This window comes from Elgaria multicarinata, chromosome 21 (assembly GCF_023053635.1).
Source record: "Elgaria multicarinata webbii isolate HBS135686 ecotype San Diego chromosome 21, rElgMul1.1.pri, whole genome shotgun sequence".
NCBI lineage: Eukaryota > Metazoa > Chordata > Lepidosauria > Squamata > Anguidae > Elgaria > Elgaria multicarinata.
Genome location: NC_086191.1, coordinates 15,470,255 through 15,490,161, shown reverse-complemented (window position 1 = coordinate 15,490,161; position 19,907 = coordinate 15,470,255). Strand labels below are relative to the sequence as shown.

The 19,907-nt window shown below is 51.2% G+C and overlaps 1 protein-coding gene across 1 annotated transcript; it reads right to left on the bottom strand.

Moving 5' to 3' along the window:
• Window positions 1-686: 686 nt before the first annotated feature.
• On the bottom strand, window positions 687-19,091 carry SCYL1 (SCY1 like pseudokinase 1). Its single transcript, XM_063145624.1, has 18 exons — window positions 18,887-19,091; window positions 17,156-17,296; window positions 15,784-15,906; window positions 13,560-13,780; window positions 11,799-11,889; window positions 10,854-11,009; window positions 10,224-10,382; window positions 9,824-9,931; window positions 8,757-8,870; window positions 8,245-8,400; window positions 7,428-7,616; window positions 5,975-6,050; window positions 5,071-5,259; window positions 4,114-4,241; window positions 3,135-3,236; window positions 1,717-1,992; window positions 1,357-1,423; window positions 687-1,265 (listed from the first exon to the last, which is right to left on the bottom strand). The coding sequence occupies exons 1-18, from the start codon at window positions 19,007-19,009 to the stop codon at window positions 1,141-1,143; spliced, it is 2,544 nt and encodes an 847-aa protein (XP_063001694.1). The 5' UTR covers window positions 19,010-19,091; the 3' UTR covers window positions 687-1,140.
• Between the last annotated feature and the right edge of the window lie 816 nt (window positions 19,092-19,907).

Here is a 19,907-nt window from a genome sequence, read left to right as displayed (position 1 = left end):
CGCCGAGACTCACGAAGCCCTTTGCCTCTCAGGGAAGACAGCAGCCCGCCCCTCGCCGCTTCGGCTGCTGCACAGACACCCGGCGGCCGCTACCACCGGCCTCTCGCCCCGCCTCTCTTCCCCGCACTTGCCGCAAAAGCCACGGCGGGATTAGCAGCAGCCACACTTTTAAAGAGCCGTAACGTTTACTTATTATTATTATTATTATTATTGTTTTAAAAACCACTCAATATTCTAAACCAAGGAGGGAGGGGGAAATTACACCAGACAAGATGCCTCAGGGCACGACCTCCCCCCAAAAACGGGCAAAGGGACTCCTAGCAGGTAACGGCCCCCGTCCTCCGAGACCAAAAAAAAGATGCATTAAACGGTTACATAGACTTCTGGGTTCCTTTTCTTTGAGGAAGGGGAAAGTTCAGAACTAGACTATTGATACATGTTGGGGGTGGGGTGGGGGGCCGTGTCGTCTCCTAAAAGGATTCCTGTCTTACTAGAGAGGAAAGGTGGTGGAAGGGATGCTTTTAAGTTGTAAAACAAAGAGGCCTGCAAATAATGGCTGTCCCCTGTCTTGGGAGCAGAAGGCAGGGGCGTGTCCCAACGGAGAAGCAATTCTTCTCTTCCCCCCCACCCCACCCAGGTTTCATGAAGCTAGCGGACGCAGGATTTTGTGCACGCCCCACAGCCGCTTTCATTAAAGAGTTAATTTATTTGTCTCCTTCCGCATAAACCCATTAAAACAGGCAAGAATTACATACACACACTGTACTGGAAACCTGCAGCTGTACAGAATAACTATTCTATGGAGAGAGAGACAGAGACAGAGACTGTCTCTCCCCCCTTCCCTCTCCCCCCACCCCAACTCCCACGAGGGCATCTGGAATTCAAGTCTTACCCATCACAGGAGGCAGGGATTGCCCTGTGAACCAGAGAAGTTTCTTGGCAAGGCCTGGACTGAGCAAGATAAGATATGGGTAGCCGGTGACGCTAACGCTGCCCCAAACAGGCGAATGACGGAGTGGCCGAAAGGGTCTTCCCCGTTCCCCAAAAACCTACCTGGACGCTCCAAAAGAAGCACTCCTGCCCTCTCCCCCCCCCTCTCCCCAGGGCGTCCGGATGCCCCCAAAGATAAAAACAAGGCTGTCAGTCCAGCTTCCTGGCCCCCAGCTTCATGGGTCCCTTGGCTGCCTTCCTCTCCGCCCTCCGGGCCTCCATCACTTGCCTCCGCTCCTCGCGCTTGTTCCGTGTCAGCTCCTCTTTGCTGGGCCCTGCAGGTGGCAAAAAGGAGACACCGTGGTCAGGGCCTGATCCCGGGCGGAGCTGCGAGAGGGGAGAGAAAGGGGGAAGGAAGCAACTCACCCTGGTCGGACTCCAGAGCCTCCCAGTTTTCCTCCAGGCCCCAATCTCCTAGCGCCTCCGTGTTCCTCTAAAACAAGGAGGAGAAAAAAACAGCCACGTAAGAACACAGGAACGGCCTCGGATCCTTCGCCTATCTAGCTTCGGGCGGCTCTCTGAGGTTCCAGGCAGGAGTTCTCCCCAGCCCCACTTGGGATCGAACCGGAGACCTTCTGCATGCAAAGCAAGGGCTATACCACTAAGCTACGGCCCTTCCCTGGAGTGTTACGACTCCCAGCCAAGGATATGGGCCTGGCATGTTCCAATGAAGCCCAAGGGTGTAAGTAGAGGCGATGAGAGATTCTCGTAGGGGGATCCTCCCACCTGCCTCTCTGCACTCGGCTTCTCAATGAGAGAGGAGAACGGGTCCGGCTTCTCCGGCGAAGTGACGCTCTCCCAGTTGTATTCGCTCGCCAGCTTGGTCCCGTCTTGGGGGGCCGCGGCCGCCTTTTGGGCCGGGCCAGAGAAGTCCCCTTCGCAGCCGCTGCTGCCCCAGCCTTCCTCCGCAGCGGGTCTGGGTCCCTTCTTGTGGCTCCAGGAAGGCTCCAGGTCCCAGGCAGAGGTGCTCCAGTCGGAGTCCTGCCTCGGAGGGGCGGCGGCCTGCAAAGGTTGCGAAAAGATGGGACAGGTTGTACTCAAAGCCCCGGCCTTAAAACCCAGATTTCTCTCTTCTCGCCTCCTGGCTGGCTTGGGTTTGCTTTGGAAGGGTTTGGGGGCTGAGCATCAAGGTAAAAATGCTTCTTCTTCTTCTTCATTATCATCATTATTTAACACTACAACTACATTAGATGAAGTGCACAGTGTCCACGAAAGCTTCTGCCAGGATGAATTTGTTAGTCTTCAAAGACTTAAAAGGTTGTCGCACAGAGGAGGGCCAGAATCTCTTCTCGATCCTCCCAGAGTGCAGGACACAGAATAACGGGCTCAAGTGACAGGAAGCCAGATTCTGGCTGGACATCAGGAAAAACTTCCTGATTGTTAGAGCAGTACGACAATGGAACCCGTTACCTAGGGAGGTGGTGGCCTCTCCCACACTAGAGGACTTCAAGAGACAGCTGGACAACCATCTGTCAGAGATGCTTTAGGGTGGATTCCTGCATTGAGCCGGGGGTTGGACTTGATGGCCTTGTAGGCCCCTTCCAACTCTGCTATTCTATGATTCTAAGATGCCACAAAATTATCGGTTTTGTTGCAACAGACTAATATGGGAATAATAATAATAATAAATAATAATAATAATAATAACCTTGCCCCTTTTTTCTCTTGCAAGGAACCCCAGTCTTCCTCCTCTCCACTTTATCCTCCCAATAACCCTGTGAGGCAGGTTGGGCGGAGTCATCCAAGTGAATTTCATGGCCGAGCCGAGGCCTACGATTAACCCTTGGTCTCCCCATTGCCAGTCCAACACTCCAACCACTCGCTACACCGCATTATGACTGGTGCTGGTGGTGGCAGAGGAGGGGGGAAAAACTGCTGTTGAGCGCAGTTCAAAAGGTGAGTTTTAATTTAAAATAGCAGGAAGTCCCTAGTCCACATGATAGTGGAGCTCAGGGGTGCGGGAGAAATCGAGATGTCTGTGACAAGCTTAAAAAACAGGCGTTTCCAGAGGCTTGTGGGGGAGGGGGGGGTCTTCTCCCCCAAATCCCCCTCCCCATGCAATGCTCCACTGGGCCGTTCCAACTGGGCCTGAGCTATCTTCTCTCGGAGAATGAGGACAGCGGTGCTCTCTGACGCGGACTTACCATTTTGCCTCCGGGTTTCTTGGCTGCCGACGCTGGATCGGACCACCCTGGGCTGTTCCAGTCATCTGGGCTGGCCTGCCTCCTCGGATGCTCTGATTCTTGCTGCGGAGAAGCAGACAGAAAGGGGAAAGTCCCTCGACTCAGCTCGAACTGGCCACAGAGAACCGCTCCCTGCTTCTCTTGCAACACCCAGGGCCACTCGGCTCCGCCATTTTGTTCTCCGTTCCCCCAGCGCCCCTTGCAGGCCACGCAGGGGCCCTCAAAGGACCTTCCTTGGCAGCCATCCAGCTGCCCGACCCCTCGCAGTGGGCTGGCAGGGAAAAAGAACTGGACTGCTGTGAAGCTGGCTTCTATCGGTGTTGAAAACCGCAGCTTCGAAGAGTCTCAGACTAGGAAAAGCAGTTCCTTTTTTGGGTTCGACGGCACGCACGACTCGATTTGCGTTTGAGGGCTGACCCGCGGGCTTTCCCCTGAACTCCGGGGGCTTTTGGGGGTGCACATTTCCCACCCACCCCACCGACAGATTCGACCATTTGCGCAAACAGCTCAGAAACGCGCACGAATTCGGCCGAGGTCGGCCCAAACGGCTCAGGCATTTGCGCGAATTGCAGGAGCTGCAGGGGGAAACGCGCAAAATGTTCAAATAACCCGTGAACTGGCCCAGCTCGCAGACGACCAAGCTGGGTGCCACAACAGAAACCGGAACAAAGTCCGGGGCGGGGCGGGGAGGGGGGCCGCGAACCTGGAAAAACTCGTTGGAACTACACACACACCCCAAACAGATTTCTCCATCATTTCTAGCTCAGCCCCCACCTCTGCCTTGCAATCGCGTCTTTTGTGCAGTCACTAGTCCTTTATGACTAGCCACGCCCCCGTCACAGCCATTTTGTGGTGGTGCCCAGGACAGCCTCTCAAATTGCCAAATGCGCTCACGGGCCCAAAAAGGCGGCTTTAGGTGTCTAACGTGTCTCCTTTTTACCTCCAAACTGCCCCAGTCCTCATCGTCCCACCGCTCGGCTAAGCTTTCCTCCTCTGCCACGTCTTCTTCCAGATCCCAGTGGCTCGACGAGGGGGGAGCTGGGGCAGGGGCAAGGGCGTGCGCACCCCCTTAGAAAAGAAAAGAAGAAGAATTAAATGATTCTCAGCTCAGGGGCCCACTTGTAAAAACAATTCAGACTGGGAGTCACCCGGGACAGGGCCTTTTTGGCGAAGGCCCCACGTTTGTGGAACTCTCTCCCAAGTGATATGCAGAATCCCAATTTAAAAACCCACTTCTTTTCCCTGAAATGTTTTGTGGTGCTGCTGGTTTAATAAAACAGTTTATACAGCTTGAGCTAATCTATACTGCAGCGTTTCCCCCACCTGGTGCTCTCCAGATGTGCTGGGGCATGCTGGGAGTTGAAGCCCAGCACAACTGGAGGGCACCAGGTTGGGGAAACGCTGCTAATACGGTATTTCCCCCTGACGGCTTGTGCATCATTTTAGACTGCTGCTTACTAGGTTGTTTTTTTAATTGAAACAAGATTGTATATTATGGTTGTTGTACGCAAGCCGCCTTTTGAGGGCTTGGCCGTAAAGGGCAGCTAGAGAAATATTTAAATAAATAAAATCTATCAGAATAAAAGAGAACGTCTGTCCGTCCGCCACCATAGCTCCAAGACCGTAAGATGCAGAGACCTGAAACTTGGCATGCATGCTAAGGGGACCCTCGGGTTGTCTACCTCGGGGCTATTTCGTTTTTAAAACACATTAATTAATTCTAAATTTATTTAAATACGTCCATGTGGTTGAAGCCCGCAAGAACATATTCAGCCACTAGGGGCAAACTACCCTAAGAAGTGTATCGCTTTGCCATTTGAAGCTGGGGGTGGGAAGGCAGGCTTAGTAGAATGAAGTGCCCGTGGGGGTGGGCTTTTGCTTCTCAGGCTCCACTCACCTGATTTGGGGGTCTCTGATGCCGTGCTGGCCGGGACCTCCTCGGCTGCAGGTTCTGTTGCTTGCGCCGCCCCGGCGTTTGTCCGGATCAGCTTCGACGTGAGGGACGAGACCCCCGTCACCGCCCAGCCAGCCCAGGTGGCTGCTGCCCCTGCCCCCGGGCTCGCCGAGGCTGCCTGAACATCCTTCTCTAAAGAGGAGGCAGAGCATTCAGTTCAGTTCTGCTCACCCCGGGGGCAGGGAACCCTTTTCTCATAGGGATCTGCATTACCTCGGTTGAAATCTGTTGGGGTTTTTTAGGGGGGGCTGCATTCCAGCAGTGAGCAGAGCCAAGTGGGTAAAAGCGGGCAGAGTTTACAAAATGAACCATCTCCCTCTCTCAGAATGCTAGAACCCATGAAACTGATGGGTGGGAGAGCCAGGACAAATAAAAGGAAGGACTTCTTCACACAGGGCAGAGTTACACTATGGAACTCACTACCACAAGATGTCGTGATGGCCACCAATCTGGATGGCTTCAAAAGGGGGTTGGATAAATCCCTGGAGGCGAAGGCTATCCATGGCTACTAGCCCTGATGGTTGTGTGCTATCTCCAGCATTCGAGGCAGGAAGCCTGTGTGCACCAGTTGCTGGGGAACATGGGCAGGAGGGTGCAGTTGCACCATGTCCTGCTTGTCAACAGCTGGTAGGCCCCTGTGCGAACAGAGTGCTGGACTAGATGGACCCTCGGTCTGATCCAGCATCAGGGCTCGTCTTATGTTCTTATGTCCGCATAAAACTGGCCAGGGTCCAGCATCTGACTCTCAGGTCGAGGGCCTCCCACCCCTAAGCTACATTTGGGTCAGACATCCTCACCTACCCCCCCCCCCGCCCCTTCTTCTTCCCCATCACCAAGGGCATCTCACCAAGCTCAGAGAGTTGAGTCGGATCTTCAGAAACTGTTTCTAGTTTGGTCATGAAGCTCCGGATGGCTTTGAAGGCCTGAGAAGAAGAAGGCGGCAACCTGAACCTTCAGCCAACACTCCCAACCGCTCTCTTTTCCTATGCAATTTCCCCTAACCGATGGTTTTCTTTCTCTCTTTCTCGTACACAACTTTCTCTAACACACACATTTTGATATGGGGATTTTTAAGCCAAGAACTGCATCGCTACATTCAGAGAAGGAAGTAAACCATGGGCGACGCTATGCCTGTTTAGATCCTACAACGCCCAACATGTCCCATGCTGGGAGTTGAAGGACTTTCTTCTGTCTAAACATACTGGCTGGGGATGCTGGGTGTTGTAGTACTTCAGAGAAGGACCTTAAAGGACGACTGATCTGAATCACAGTCCAGGAAGTGTTGCAAAAAATAGCTCGTTCCCTGATGTACCAAGTCCAATTCAGCACATGAGGAGGAGAGGAGATGAAGTCTGGGTCAAACAATGTTTATTCTGCAGAATAAAGAGACACAAGGAGCTAATTGCTGCAAAGCATGTGCCTACCTCGCAAGGGAGGTAGCTAGGTTTTATACACTACCTTCTCTGGTGTCAAATACGTAGGCACCATCTAACACAGCCTTCCTCAGCCTGGGGCGCTCCAGATGTGTTGGACTACAACTCCCAGAATGCCCCAGCCATATCTTTGCTTATTTAGCAAGGTGATCAAGGAAGGAACGCATTGCCAACTGCAACAAGCGCAGAAAATATGGAATATAAAGTGAAGAAAAGCCTTTTCTTTATTATATTGAGTGGGGAATGTTGGGAAAGCGCCCAGCTCTTTTCCAACAGAAGTGCAAACAAGATCATTTCATTAAAAAGAAAGAAAAAAGGCCGCCCTAACGAAATCCTCCCCATCCCCCTCGGCACCTAAGTAAGGAGCGTGTTCAGAGGAGGGCAACCAGGATGATCAGGGGTCTGGAAACAAAGCCCTATGAAGAGAGACTGAAAGAACTGGGCACGTTTAGCCTGGAGAAGAGAAGATTGAGGGGAGACATGAGAGCAGTCTTCGAATACTTGAAAGGTTGTCACACAGAGGAGGGCCAGGATCTCTTCTCGATCCTCCCAGAGTGCAGGACACGGAATAACGGGCTCCAGTTACAGGAAGCCAGATTCTGGCTGGACATCAGGAAAAACTTCCTGACTGTTAGAGCAGTACGACAATGGAACCAGTGACCTAGGGAGGTTGTGGGCTCTCCCACTCTAGAGGCCTTCAAGAGGCAGCTGGACAACCATCTGTCAGGGATGCTTTAGGGTGGATTCCTGCGTTGAGCAGGGGGTTGGACTCCATGGCCTTGTAGGCCCCTTCCAACTCTGCTATTCTATGATTCTATGACTCTCTAAGGCCTAACTAGGGCTCTGCTGCACTCCGCTGCCTCTCACCTGGTCCCGGACCGTCTTCTCCGGATCCACGGTCAACGTGCTCAACACGGGCATGATTTTGAAGGCACAGTCTTTCATGGAGTAGAAGTTGTGTGTGGCTGCGAAGCCCAGGACGCCAGCAGCCCGAGAGGGAGGGAAGGGGTCTTTCGTGGCACGGCTGAAGGCCGAGATCAGGACGCTTTGCCTCGTCTGCAAAGAGAAGGGGCGGCAACTGAGGCAGGGGGCACAACCCAAATTCTTCTCCTGACGCAGCATTCAGACTAAAAAAAAACCAGCCCGTGATGACTGTGTTTGATGTTAACTTCTCACCTTTCTTCTTCTTTTCTCTGTGTTTTTTCCACAACTTCCTATTTTATTTCTTTTTATTGATTACCTTTTCACAATGCCCGTCCGCCGAAGCTCTCTGGGCCGTGCACAATGAAAAGCCCATAAAACAGATGAATTTGAAACAATATCAAGTTTGTATTCAAAACTGTATGGTGTAACCCGTTCAGAAATTATTATAAATTTTAGCCATCGATTGCAAAGCTGCCTGGTTGTTTTCGGGGGAGCGATTATATTTCTGCAAATCTAGGCACCGGCAGCTTTAATTTGAGACCGTTCTGAACTTGTTTGGAAAACATTTTGGGGTCGAAACAGACTGAACAAAAATTCATGCTCTGTATTAATATATAGATTTAATTTATTTATTTACAATATTTATATACCGCTCTGCATTGAAAATTTCGGAGTGGTGTCCAAGATCTCTGAGGACCCTTCGTGCCGTCCCAGAACCCACCACCCCACCCCGGACCTCCTCCCAGGGACCCCCACTCACGGTGGCGCTGAGGTAGGGTCCTATCTTCCCAAGGCACACGGTGGTGTTACAGCGGATGGGGCCCTGGTCGTCCCGGGCCTGGAGGCGAGCGAAGTGCTTCATCAGTTCGACGTTCAGGTTGTTCTCGTTCAGTTTGGGAGCGAGAAGAAGCATGGACTGCAAAGGCAGGAGGAGAGGAGAGGTCAGAGGAAGGCAGCACCGAGGGCGAGCTGAGGCAGGGGGTTGGACTTGATGGCCTTATAGGCCCCTTCCAACTCTACTATTCTTTGATTCTATGATCTGCAGGAGAAGCCCTTTTGCGGCAAAGGGTTAGGAGTTTTGCAGGTGTCTCCTCTCCCCGGTTAGAGGGCCGCAGGAGGGTGGCGTGGAGCGGATTTCACGCTCTCTTCCAGGAAGGGGCACTGCCAGACAGCTGGTTGGAGGCTTCCAGACCTAACGCTCAAGTCGCCTTTCCCAGTGGGCCCCGGAGCAAGGGAGTTTTGGAGCCCCCAGCTCCTGCAGCCCCCACTTACCTTTACCGTCTGCTCGCGGATGGCCGGGTTGGTGTCCAGGAAGCCGTGCACCACGTGGGGGAAGATTTGGCTGTTGACTGTCGGCTCGTTCAGGTACTGGATGAAGTGCTCCATCTGACAGACAGACAGACGCCACGGTCAGCAAAAAGCTCTGGATTCCTGCACTGAGCAGGGGGTTGGACTTGATGGCCTTGTAGGCCCCTTCCAACTTTGCTATTCTATGATTCTATGACGCAAGAGGGCTTCGTTAGGGATGCTTCCCAGGATCCAGGCCGGAACACACAATCCCACCCTTCCCTACATGCGCACACATCAGGGGTGCACAACCTCTTCTTCCCATTCCACAGAAGCTCTCGGGGGCCGCATTCCAATCGTGGGAGGGGCTAAAGGCAAAGGTGGGCGTGGCCAAAGACAAAAGAGGCCGGGTCAAAAATGCCAGCGTATTTTTAAAAAAATTGAATTGAATTTCTTTTCTCTGGAGAAAGTGTTTATTGAGAACAATTCCACAAATTCCACATATCGCCATTCTGCTCCTTCCATGGGGCTAAATCTTATTGCGATCATAAGGCAGTTGGAACCTGTGTTGATGCTGTTCTTTTGTGCGTACGTGTAATAAAACACCTCCATTCTGTTTCAAAAGGGCCTTTCCCCCCCCCTCCTTCTGTCCTCTTAACACGCTCAGATGTTGAGTAAGTTTCTCTGCGAGTGTTATTTCCCATACAGTTTTAGCTTAAAGCTCTGATGGAGCCTCCAGAGAGGCGTTTAAACCTTACAGAATTGGTGGGAAAACTGCACAAAATGATTGATTATTGGGGGAAAGAGGATGAGGGCAGGGGGGAGAAAGGGATTGGGGCCCTAGGAGATCCAGATTGGGACCCTGGGCTTAAAATTCTCCATGCCTGACTTACATATTTCTCAACCCGGCTTGTCCTGCTGGCCAGAAAGGCGTCCCAGCTCTTCAAATCAACACACAGCGTTTGCTCCCATAAACAACCCACGGCTAGCTAGCGTGCCCACACATCGTTCGCGCCGCCCCTGCAGAGCGGGAGGAAACCCAGTCCGTATACCTGCTGCAGGAGCCGGATCCTCATGGCCCGGTCCGGGGAAGAGAACATCTTCACAATGACGGGAATTATTTTCTGCTGGTATTCCTGGGTATTCAAGAACTTCCCCACCTGTGGTGACAAAGGAAAAAGGCGTCCAGGGGTGTGTGGGTATAAAGAGAAAAGAAGCTATTTATCTCAGGAAACCAATTGCTGAGATTCCACCCAGCCACACAGACAGTCTTTGAAGGGAGAAGGACGGTTCGACAGCCACCCACGCTCAAGCACTCAATGTGGGTCGGCGTCTTGCATGAACCCAGCCTGAGTCAAGCCAGCCCACGACTGCCCGGGGACACCCTCGCTGGCCTCGCACACAGGGCCTGTCGTCCTCCGCACCCACAGCCTGGCTCGTGGGGCTGCTCACCTTGAAGAGGGGGATGAGGATGACGGCGCCGGCGCTCCCGAACTCAAACGCCGTCAGCAGCTGCGGGAGGACTTTGTGGCGGCAGAAGTCCTCTGGGAAGGCGTCCAGGTTGGCGCTGAGCTCCTGGAAGAAGTTCTGCCGCTCGGCGGGCTCCTTGATCTGGGGGGAGGGAAGTCACTGGGTCACACCCACCTCCTCTGTGTGGGCCGGAGCTGTTGCTCCGGCTGCCAAGGAAGGGGTAGGAGGTGGGAATGGGGGCCTTTTTCACTTTTTTCCTTTTCTTTTTACCAAGGGGCTCAAGAGTCGTCTATACACCCCAATTTTATTCTGCACAGTAGGTTAGGCTGAGAGATAATGACTGGCCCGAACTCTGTAGCTGAATGGGGATTCGAACCTGGGTCTCCGCGGTGCCAGCCCCCATATCCTGACAGCCACCACCGCTCGCATGCCTACTGTATCTCGCTCTACCACTGAGCGACGGCCTCTCCTGCGATGTTCCCTCCGCTACAGTTTAGCTATAATGGAAGACCGGGACTCCCCACCGCCAGCAGAGACCCAGGAGACCAGGAGCACCACGCTCAGAGGCTTTACCTCTTGTAGAGAAGAGGGCCTACCGCCCCTCCCACTTACCTGGATCTCCTCCAAAAAGAGGTTGGTCTCCACGAAGCTGTTGTCCATGAAGCTCCCCGGCCCACGGCAGTTTTGCAGGAACTTGGCAGGATTGGGCCGTAGTTTGGGATTGGCACCAACCAGCTCACAGTAATGAGGGACCAAGGACTTGGGGATCTGGAGACAGCAAGACCGTCAAGGTGAAATGGACCAGGCCGTGGTCAGAAGCAGGACTTGGGGTTCAGCCCAGGAGGGTGAAATTGACCAGGCCGTGGTCAGAGGCAGGGCTTGGGCTGCAGCCCAGGAGGGTGAAATGGACCTGGCTGTGGTCAGAGGCAGGACTTGGGCTGCAGCCCAGGAGGGTGAAATTGACCAGGCCGTGGTCAGAAGCAGGGCTTGGGCTGCAGCCCAGGAGGGTGAAATTGACCAGGCCGTGGTCAGAAGCAGGGCTTGGGCTGCAGCCCAGGAGAGTGAAATTGACCTGGCTGTGGTCAGAGGCAGGACTTGGGCTGCAGCCCAGGAGGGTGAAATTGACCAGGCCGTGGTCAGAAGCAGGGCTTGGGCTACAGCCCAGGAGGGTGAAATGGACCTGGCCATGGTCAGAGGCAGGATTTGGGGTTCAGCCCAGGAGCCCCCTGGGTCTGTGGGCAGGTTCACCCCCCTCTGCTCTGCTTGTAGTCTCTCACTCTGGCCCAACTGCCAGCACAACTCAAGATGCAAAGCTAAAGGCATAGCAAAGCTAAAGGCATAGCAAACGTGCCTTCCTAACAAGAGGGTTTCTTTCAGCGAGGACATGAAGAACATTTCAGACTCCCCATGTTTCGGGAGGCTTGGATTTTCCTGGCCTTCCTGTAAGGTGCCGGGGCAGGTGGTGTGGGTGGTGAACCTCTTTCAGCCTGCGATGCAAATTCAATTCCAGCCACACAACGCTGCCTCTTTTCTCTTTCTGGAGAGACAGACACTCACCTTGCCAAGAGACCGGAGGGAGGACGGCCGGGGCAGGGGGCCATTAAAGACCTCCCAGATGAGGCACCCCAGACGCCACATGTCAGCTGACCTGTCACAGGACAGGAAGAGATTGTCACGTCAAGGTCAGTGTTTCAGCCACGGGGACAAATAACACAAGCATTTTATACATGGACTAAGTATCTATCCATCCATCCATCCATCCATCCAGGAGTTCTATCAAAGAGTTTTAGCCACAGAGCGGTATAGAAATGTTCATCATCATGGATTTGATTTAAGTCAATTTGATTTAAATCATGATTTAAATCACTACTGAGAAAGACTCGATTTAATCATGCGAGTTCCCCGCCCCCAAAAGTGCACTCTATCCATTGAATTTTTTTGAAACTTAGCACTTAAGAGGTAAGGGGTTGATTCTGTGTACGTAGATTTGCAAAGGAACAATAGGTTTGTGATCTCTGCAGCCACAAATTCACAGTTTTGAGAACTGTAAAACCAAGCAGCTGTGATAATAATATCTTCTAGACAGAAAAAATGCCTAATCATCTTACAGGAACCTCTGGAAGAGCATGACATTGTGAATGGATGAATGGAATTCATTTACCAAAAAATGTAAACATTGCGTGAATATACATATGCCTCATGTTACATCATTAAAAACTAATCCTTATTTCATGATGAATAAACCTTTGGACTATAATGTATGTTAAATATAAAACTATCTTTAGATTGATTTTTCCTCAAAAAGCATTTTATTTTAAAAAATCCAATTTAAATTTTAAAAATCCATTTTTTAATTTTTTTTAAAAAAATCATTGGTTTTTATCTACCCTCAACCTCGTCATATCAGCCTATTTGAGCTTAGGTCTGCAAGCACTGTGCACCAATATATCTCTAAAGTTCCGTTTCTGCTTAAATGCAAACGTAGCACAACTCTAATATCCAGGTATATCTTTCAAAAGGTACCAGTATCTATGAATATTGTCACAAATGTTATTAGTATATCCGCCATATGTTAAAGCGATCACCATATTTCTGCCCTCTTTTGAGCCTTGGGTAGCCATAACTCATTCCTGTTACTACTCAGGGCCCTATACATAGGGTGACCTTATGAAAAGGAGGACAGGGCTCCTGTATCTTCAACAGTTGTATTGAAAAGGGAATTTCAGCAGGTGTCCTTTGTATATATGGGGAACCTGGTGAAATGTCCTCTTCGTCACAACAGTTAAAGCTGCAGGAGCTATACTAGAGTGACCAGATTTAAAAGAAGGCAGCTTTAACTGTTGTGACGAAGAGGAAATTTCACCAGGTTCCCCATATATACAAATGACACCTGCTGAAATTCCCTTTTCAATACAACTGTTAAAGATACAGGAGCCCGGTCCTTCTTTTCATAGGGTCACCCTACTATACATGAACATTATAAACTGCCCAAAAGCCAAGACCCAATGATCCGTGGCAGAGGGAAAGAAGTACCCTGTTTCTTTGATTCTAAGACACACTTTTTTCCCCATATAAACATCTCTAAAAATGGGGTGCGTCTTAGAATCGCGTGTGTGTCTTAGGGTTTTTTTTCTGTTGGTGGTACTGAAATCAGTGTGCATCTTACAATCGAAGAAATACGGTAGGTCCCCGGGTCTGACGTTCCTCACCCACTGGACAAGAGGCATTTCAGAAAACCAGCAGCTGTATCAAACCTGAAGAACCCTGATGGCTCATTATAATTTCTTTTAAAAAACCAGGTTGAGAACGGGAGCTCACCATTTCTCTCCGACGCTCTTGCTGCTGTCCACTAATTCCGGAGGGTCGTACTTCTCCAGTTCGGGGACGCCCTTCCGTGGCACAGCGACGTCCCCCTGAGCCGAAAACATGTAGTCCAAACCGCCCAGCTTCCACTCGCCGGCTCGGTCCACGAAAACAGCGGCGGCACAGACGCTGTTGTGGATGAGGTGACAATCGTTCACCAGGAAGCTGAGAGCTTTCTAGGAAGGACAGAGCCAGGGAAGGAAGCAGAGGCTAGTAGTTAGAGCAGGACAGGGCTCACAAACCCTCCTCAAAACAATCCCTCCGCTTCCACAAACCCGGCTTTACGATTTAGATTCATACCCTTTGTTATCAGGGAAGCTTGCAATAAAATCTTAAAAACGCTGTAAAATAATGGACGCATTAAAATAAGCAATTCCATAAGGAAAGGAAAGGAACCTCTCGTGCAAGCACTGAGTCATTGCTGACTATTGGAGGGACGCCAGCGTTCGCTGACGTTTTCTCGGCAGGCCTTATAGCGGGGTGGTTTGCCGTTGCCTTCCCCGGCCGTTATTACCTTTCCCCCAGCTAGCTGGGTACTCATTTTACCGACCTCTGGAGGATGGAAGGCTGAGTCGACCCGAGCCGGCTGCCTGAAACCAGCTTCCGCTGGGATCGAACTCAGGCCGTGGGGAGAGTTTCAGCTGCAGAAACTGCAGCATTAAAAAAAACACCCCAAAAAAGGGGGGGTGTTTCTCTTGGCCCAATGGGCACCAGTTGTGCTATCCCATTTCCACGTCTTTTTTTTTTTAATGGGAAGTGCAAAAAGCAACGTATGATTGCGTCCTAGTTTAGAAAGAGTAAATGATGGACGTTCATATAATAATAATAACAATAATTTATTTATATAGCACCATCAGTGTACATGGTGCTGTACAGAGTAAAACAATAAAATAGCAAAACCCTGCCGCATAGGCTTACATTCTAATAGAATCGTAATAAAACAATAAGAAGGGGAAGAGAAGGCACCAAACAGGCACAGGGGAGAGTAAAAGTAACAGTATAAAAGTCAGATCAAAATCAAGTTTTAAAAGCTTTAGAAAAAAGAAAAGTTTTTAGCTGAGCTTTAAAAGCTGCGATTGAACTTGTAGTTCGCAAATGTTCTGGAAGAGCGTTCCAGGCGTTAAGGGGCAGCGGAAGGAAATGGACGAAGCTGAGTAAGAGAAGTAGAGACCCTTGGGTGGGTAAGAAACATGGCATCAGAGGAGCGAAGAGCACGAGCGGGGCAATAGTGTGAGATGAGAGAGGAAAGATAGGAAGGAGCTAGACTGTGAAAAGCCTTGTAGGTCAACAAGAGAAGTTTATATTGGACTCTGAGGTGAACTGGAAGCCAATGAAGAGATTTCAGAAGTGGAGTAACATGGTCAGAGCGGCGAGCCAAGAAGATGCTCTCAGCAGCGGAGTGGTGAACAGAAACCAACGGACTGATGTGAGAAGGAAGGCCAGTGAGAAGAAGATTGCAGTAGTCCAACTGAGAAATAACCAATGCATGAACAAGAGTCTTGGCAGAAGAGACAGACAACAATGATCGAATCCTGGCAATATTATATAGGAAAAAACGACAGGGTTTAGCTACTGCCTCAATATGAGGAATAAAGGAGAGCGAGGAGTCAGATATAATATAAAAACGTAAACCAAATACATTTCATCCTCATCCCTGTCCTTGAGTCTTCCTTGGCTGGGTTGTCACAGTATGAAGTCATAGGATACTTTTAGGATGCGTTTAGGATGTTTTTTACAGTGTATACTATGTTTTTAATCAGTATTTTATGTATTTTAAGCTTGCTGTCGTTCCCTGCCTCGATCCAATTGGAGAGGCAGGTAAGAAATATATTATTATTATTATTATTACGATTATTATTATTATTATTGTACAGCAATTCCGCCTTTTTTTCCTTAACCGGTTTTCTGCAACCAGAAAAAAAGACGGAAGTAGCAGTGGGGAAACAGCCTTTCCACACTCATTCCTGGCTTGATAAACTATGGTTTCTTAAGCCAGGAATGTTATGTACAAACGGGTCCGGTGTCAAAGGAAAACCAAACCGCTCTTCTAAAATGACAGGAGTGGTTTTGTTAAACCCACCACCGCCCTGGCAGAAGCTGTAACAGTTGGGAGGTTGTTTGTCCTCCCAGGACGTGGTCCGTTTGGAAATGGTGGCTTTTCGTGGCTGCCACATCTTACCACAATCTGATGGAGACCCCATGAGATCTCCAGCTCGTTCAAGCCTCTCCCGTCGCCCCTTGACTCCAGGTAGGCTGGCAGAGGCATCACCGGCTCCGTCACCACGTGCAAACATTTCTCTGTCTGCCAAAACAAGACATAAAACATCACATCACAAGCGGCATTTGCACTAAGGACACAGGAAGCCGCCTTACCCTAAATCAGACCACAGATCCCTCCCGCCCAGAATTCTCCCCAAAAATCCCTTCTCTAAAAGTAAGAATATAAATTACAGCCTTCTGAATGCCTTTTCCAAGTCGTCAGCGAATTCTAGTAGGAGACATTTATTACTGGCATTTCTTTTTAAAAGTAAGTCAGTATTAGGGTGACCCTATGAAAAGGAGGACAGGGCTCCTGTATCTTTAGCAGTTGTACTGAAAAGGGAATTTCAGCAGGTGTCATTTGTATTTATGGAGAACCTGTTGAAATTTCCTCTTCATCACAATAGTTAAAGCTGCCCTCTCAATCTCTTCTCAGTCCTCCCAGAGTGCAGGACATGGAATAACGGGCTCAAGTTAAAGGAAGCCAGATTCTGGCTGGACATCAGGAAAAACTTCCTGACTGTTAGAGCAGTACGACAATGGAATCAGTTTCCTAAGGAGGTGGTGGTCTCTCCCACACTAGAGGCATTCAAGAGGCAGCTGGACAAACCATCTGTCAGGGATGCAGTAGGGTGGATTCTTGCATTGAGCAGGGGGTTGGACTCGATGGCCTTGTAGGCCCCTTCCAACTCTGCTATTATATGATTCTATGAAATCTGGTCACTCTAGTATAGCTCCTGAACTTTAACTGAAGAGGGAATTTCCCCAGGTTCTCCATATATATATACAAATGACACCTGCTGAAAATCCCTTTTCTATGCAACTTTTAAAAGATACAGGAGCCCTGTCCTCCTTTTCATAGGGTCACCCTAGTCAGTATGCACAGGTCTCTCTGCAGCGTGAAATGGCTTACATGCGTTTGTGATGCTAAAATGTATGCAAACGTCGGTTTGCAATGTACAAAAATATTATATACACACACGTTTTACAATGCAAAACTTTTAAAGCCACTCTGGGGCCTTTTTTTTCAGCTGATGTGTTCAAATTTAAAATACGGTAAATAAAATTAAAATAAATAAGGAGTCACGGTCTCCACGTCCTCAGGATACAACATCGAAAACACACTCAAATGCACACCCTTCGGCCTAAACTAGCACAAATCCATGACCAACAATTCATCCTGCTTGTTGTTCACCGACATGAACTGTGGACTTTTGGGGCTCTTTCGAAATACACACTGCCGCCCGCCCCACATCACACCCCACGGAAACCCACGAGAAGCAATGTACTACCTCTAACCCGTCGATGTAGGACAGGATATTGGGGTGCCGCAGTGTTTTGAGGTGTTTGAATGCCGCCTTTGCAACTTGGGTCTGCTCTTCTAAGTTGGGTCTCACATCGTGGATGAACAGGGATACTTGTTCCCCCGTGGCCTGCAAAAAAAAAAAAACAGGGCGAGAGAAAGCAAAGAAGCGTGGTTAGCCAGTGGCCGGGGAGCGGGTGCGAATGGCGGCCGCCTCTGGGGTGGAGTGACTCCCACACCCATGACGCAGCCGGCTACAAAGGGTGCTTCCAGACGGACAGCTCCGAGCCGCAGCCTTCCTCAACCTGGGGCGCTCCAGATGTGTTGGACTGCATCTCCCAGAATGCCCCAGCCAGCTGGCTGGGGCATTCTGGGAGTTGTAGTCCAACACATCTGGAGCTCCCCAAGTTGAGGAAGGCTGTGCGCTTACTGGATTTGGAAAACTGGGGCGATTCGGGTGCAGAAGCTGTCGTCTTTCAAGGTGTGGACACAGGCACACACACCCCGTTGTGAAATTCTGAGCTGGACATGCCCCGAGTCAAACCGTCGGTCCGTCTAGTCCAGTAGCCATCCAGGGTCTCCTGACCCTTTTCAACCGGGTACGGAACTTGACACCTTCTGCATACAAAACAAGCGCTTGACCCCAGCGCTACGCCCCCTCCCCAAAATGCTGAAGGTGCTGTACATGGCAAGGAGGGCAGGTGTGTGTGTCCTGGTGTGTGTGTTGTTGTTTTTTAAAAAGCTTTACAACAGCCCTTTGAGGTAGGTCAGGTGCTGTGTGTCGCAAGTGCGAGAGGATGGATAGGTAAAGCTTTACAACAATCCCATGAGCCAGATCAGGTTGAGAGAGAGAGAGAGAATGAGGAGAGGCTAGATGACGCTGGAATGCCGCTCTTCGACCTGGGAGACCCGAGTTCAAGAAGTGCCGTGCTGCGGAGCTCACCAGGTGCTGTATAGTGTGGGAGGATGGATAGGTAAAGCTTTACAACAACCCCATGAGGCAGATCAGGCTGAGAGAGAGAGAGAATGAGGATAGGCTAGATGACGCTGGAATGCCGCTCTTCGACCTGGGAGACCCAAGTTCAAGAGGTGCCCCTGCTGTGGAGCTCACCAGTATGTCGCAAGTGTGGGAGGATGGATAGGTAAAGCTTTACAACAACCCCATGAGGCAGATCAGGCTGAGAGAGAGAGAGAATGAGGATAAGCTAGATGACGCTGGAATGCCGCTCTTCAACCTGGGAGAACCGAGTTCAAGAGGTGCTGTGGAGCTCACCAGGGGTGGGGGTGGGGGGAGATGCCACGGCGGCAGGACGGACACAACAGGTACGGTTTCCCCTTTCACCTGCAGTGCTCCTCCCGGGGCTGGGGGCATCGCTTTAGCACCACGCTCCCCCCCAAAAAAAAGAGAGGGGAGGGGAAGTAGACAGATCCCTCTGCCAGCCCCCCTCCCCTTTTTACCCCCCCCCCAACAATGCATCTCTTTTTTGGGGGGGGCAGACCCCTTGCTCTCCCAATACCCCCCTCTATTTGGCTATGCCTAGGGGAGGGTGTTATTGGGGAAGGGGGTCTTGCCAAGGGCTCCCTTCTTCTCCAGCTTTGCATCTCAATCCCAAAGGGGGACTGGGGCCCCCGCGTTTCGCCTCCCTCCCGCACTCTCCCCACCGGGGGAACTTCTGCCTGCACCCCGCGCCTGCGCACAGAGAGGGAGAGAGCCACGGACCTTCCTCCTGCCGCGGTGCAATTGCCAGACGCCCCCGGGCTGCTGCAGCGGCGGCGGCGACTCCGGCGGGGAGAGCGCCTCGAAGGGGAAGTCGCGGATCGGGTCCCGGGAGAAGAACCACATCCTGGCTCCGGGGCGGGGAGAGGGCAGGGGGCCTACACCCCCGCAGGGCGGCCCGGCCAACGACACCGGAGCCGGCCAGCCAAGCAGGGAGGCAGGCAGGCAGGGAGGGAGGAAGCAAGCTTCGCCCGGGCGCTGGGCTCAGCCCCGGATCCTCCTCCCAGCCCCGGAAGTACTTGGCGGCAGGGCGCCTGAGAGCGCGTGCAGAGTGCCCCGCGGGGAGGAAGAGGGGAGGCGTTCGCGCGTCCGAATTGGGGGCGCTGTCATGTCGCGAGCGCCTCCTGCGTGGGATCGTAGAATCACAGAACAGCAGAGTTGGAAGGGGCCTCTAAGGCCATCTAGTCCAACCCCCTGCTCAATGCAGGAATCCACCCTGAAGCATCCCTGGCAGATGCTTGTCCAGCTGCCTCTTGAATGCCTCTAGGGTGGAAGAGCCCACAACCTCCCTAGGTCACTGGTTCCAGTGTCGTACTGCTCTAACAGTCAGGAAGTTTTTCCTGATGTCCAGCTGGAATCTGGCTTCCTGTCACTTGAGCCCGTTATTCCGTGTCCTGCACTCTGGGAGGATCGAGAAGAGATCCTGGCCCTCCTCATCCTGGTTGCCCTCCTCTGAACACGCTCCAGCTTGTCTGCGTCCTTCTTGAAGTGTGAAGCCCAGAACTGGATGCAATATTCTAGATGAGGCTTAACCAGGGCCGAACAGAGAGGAACCAGGACCTCACGTGATTTGGAAGCTATACTTCTATTAATGCACCCCAACATAGCATTTGCCTTTCTTGCAGCCATATCGCACTGTGGGCTGCAATTCAGCTTGTGATCTACAACAATTCCAAGATCTTTCTCATTTGTAGTATTGCTGAGCCAAGTGTCCCCCATCTTGTAACTGTGTATTTGGTTTCTA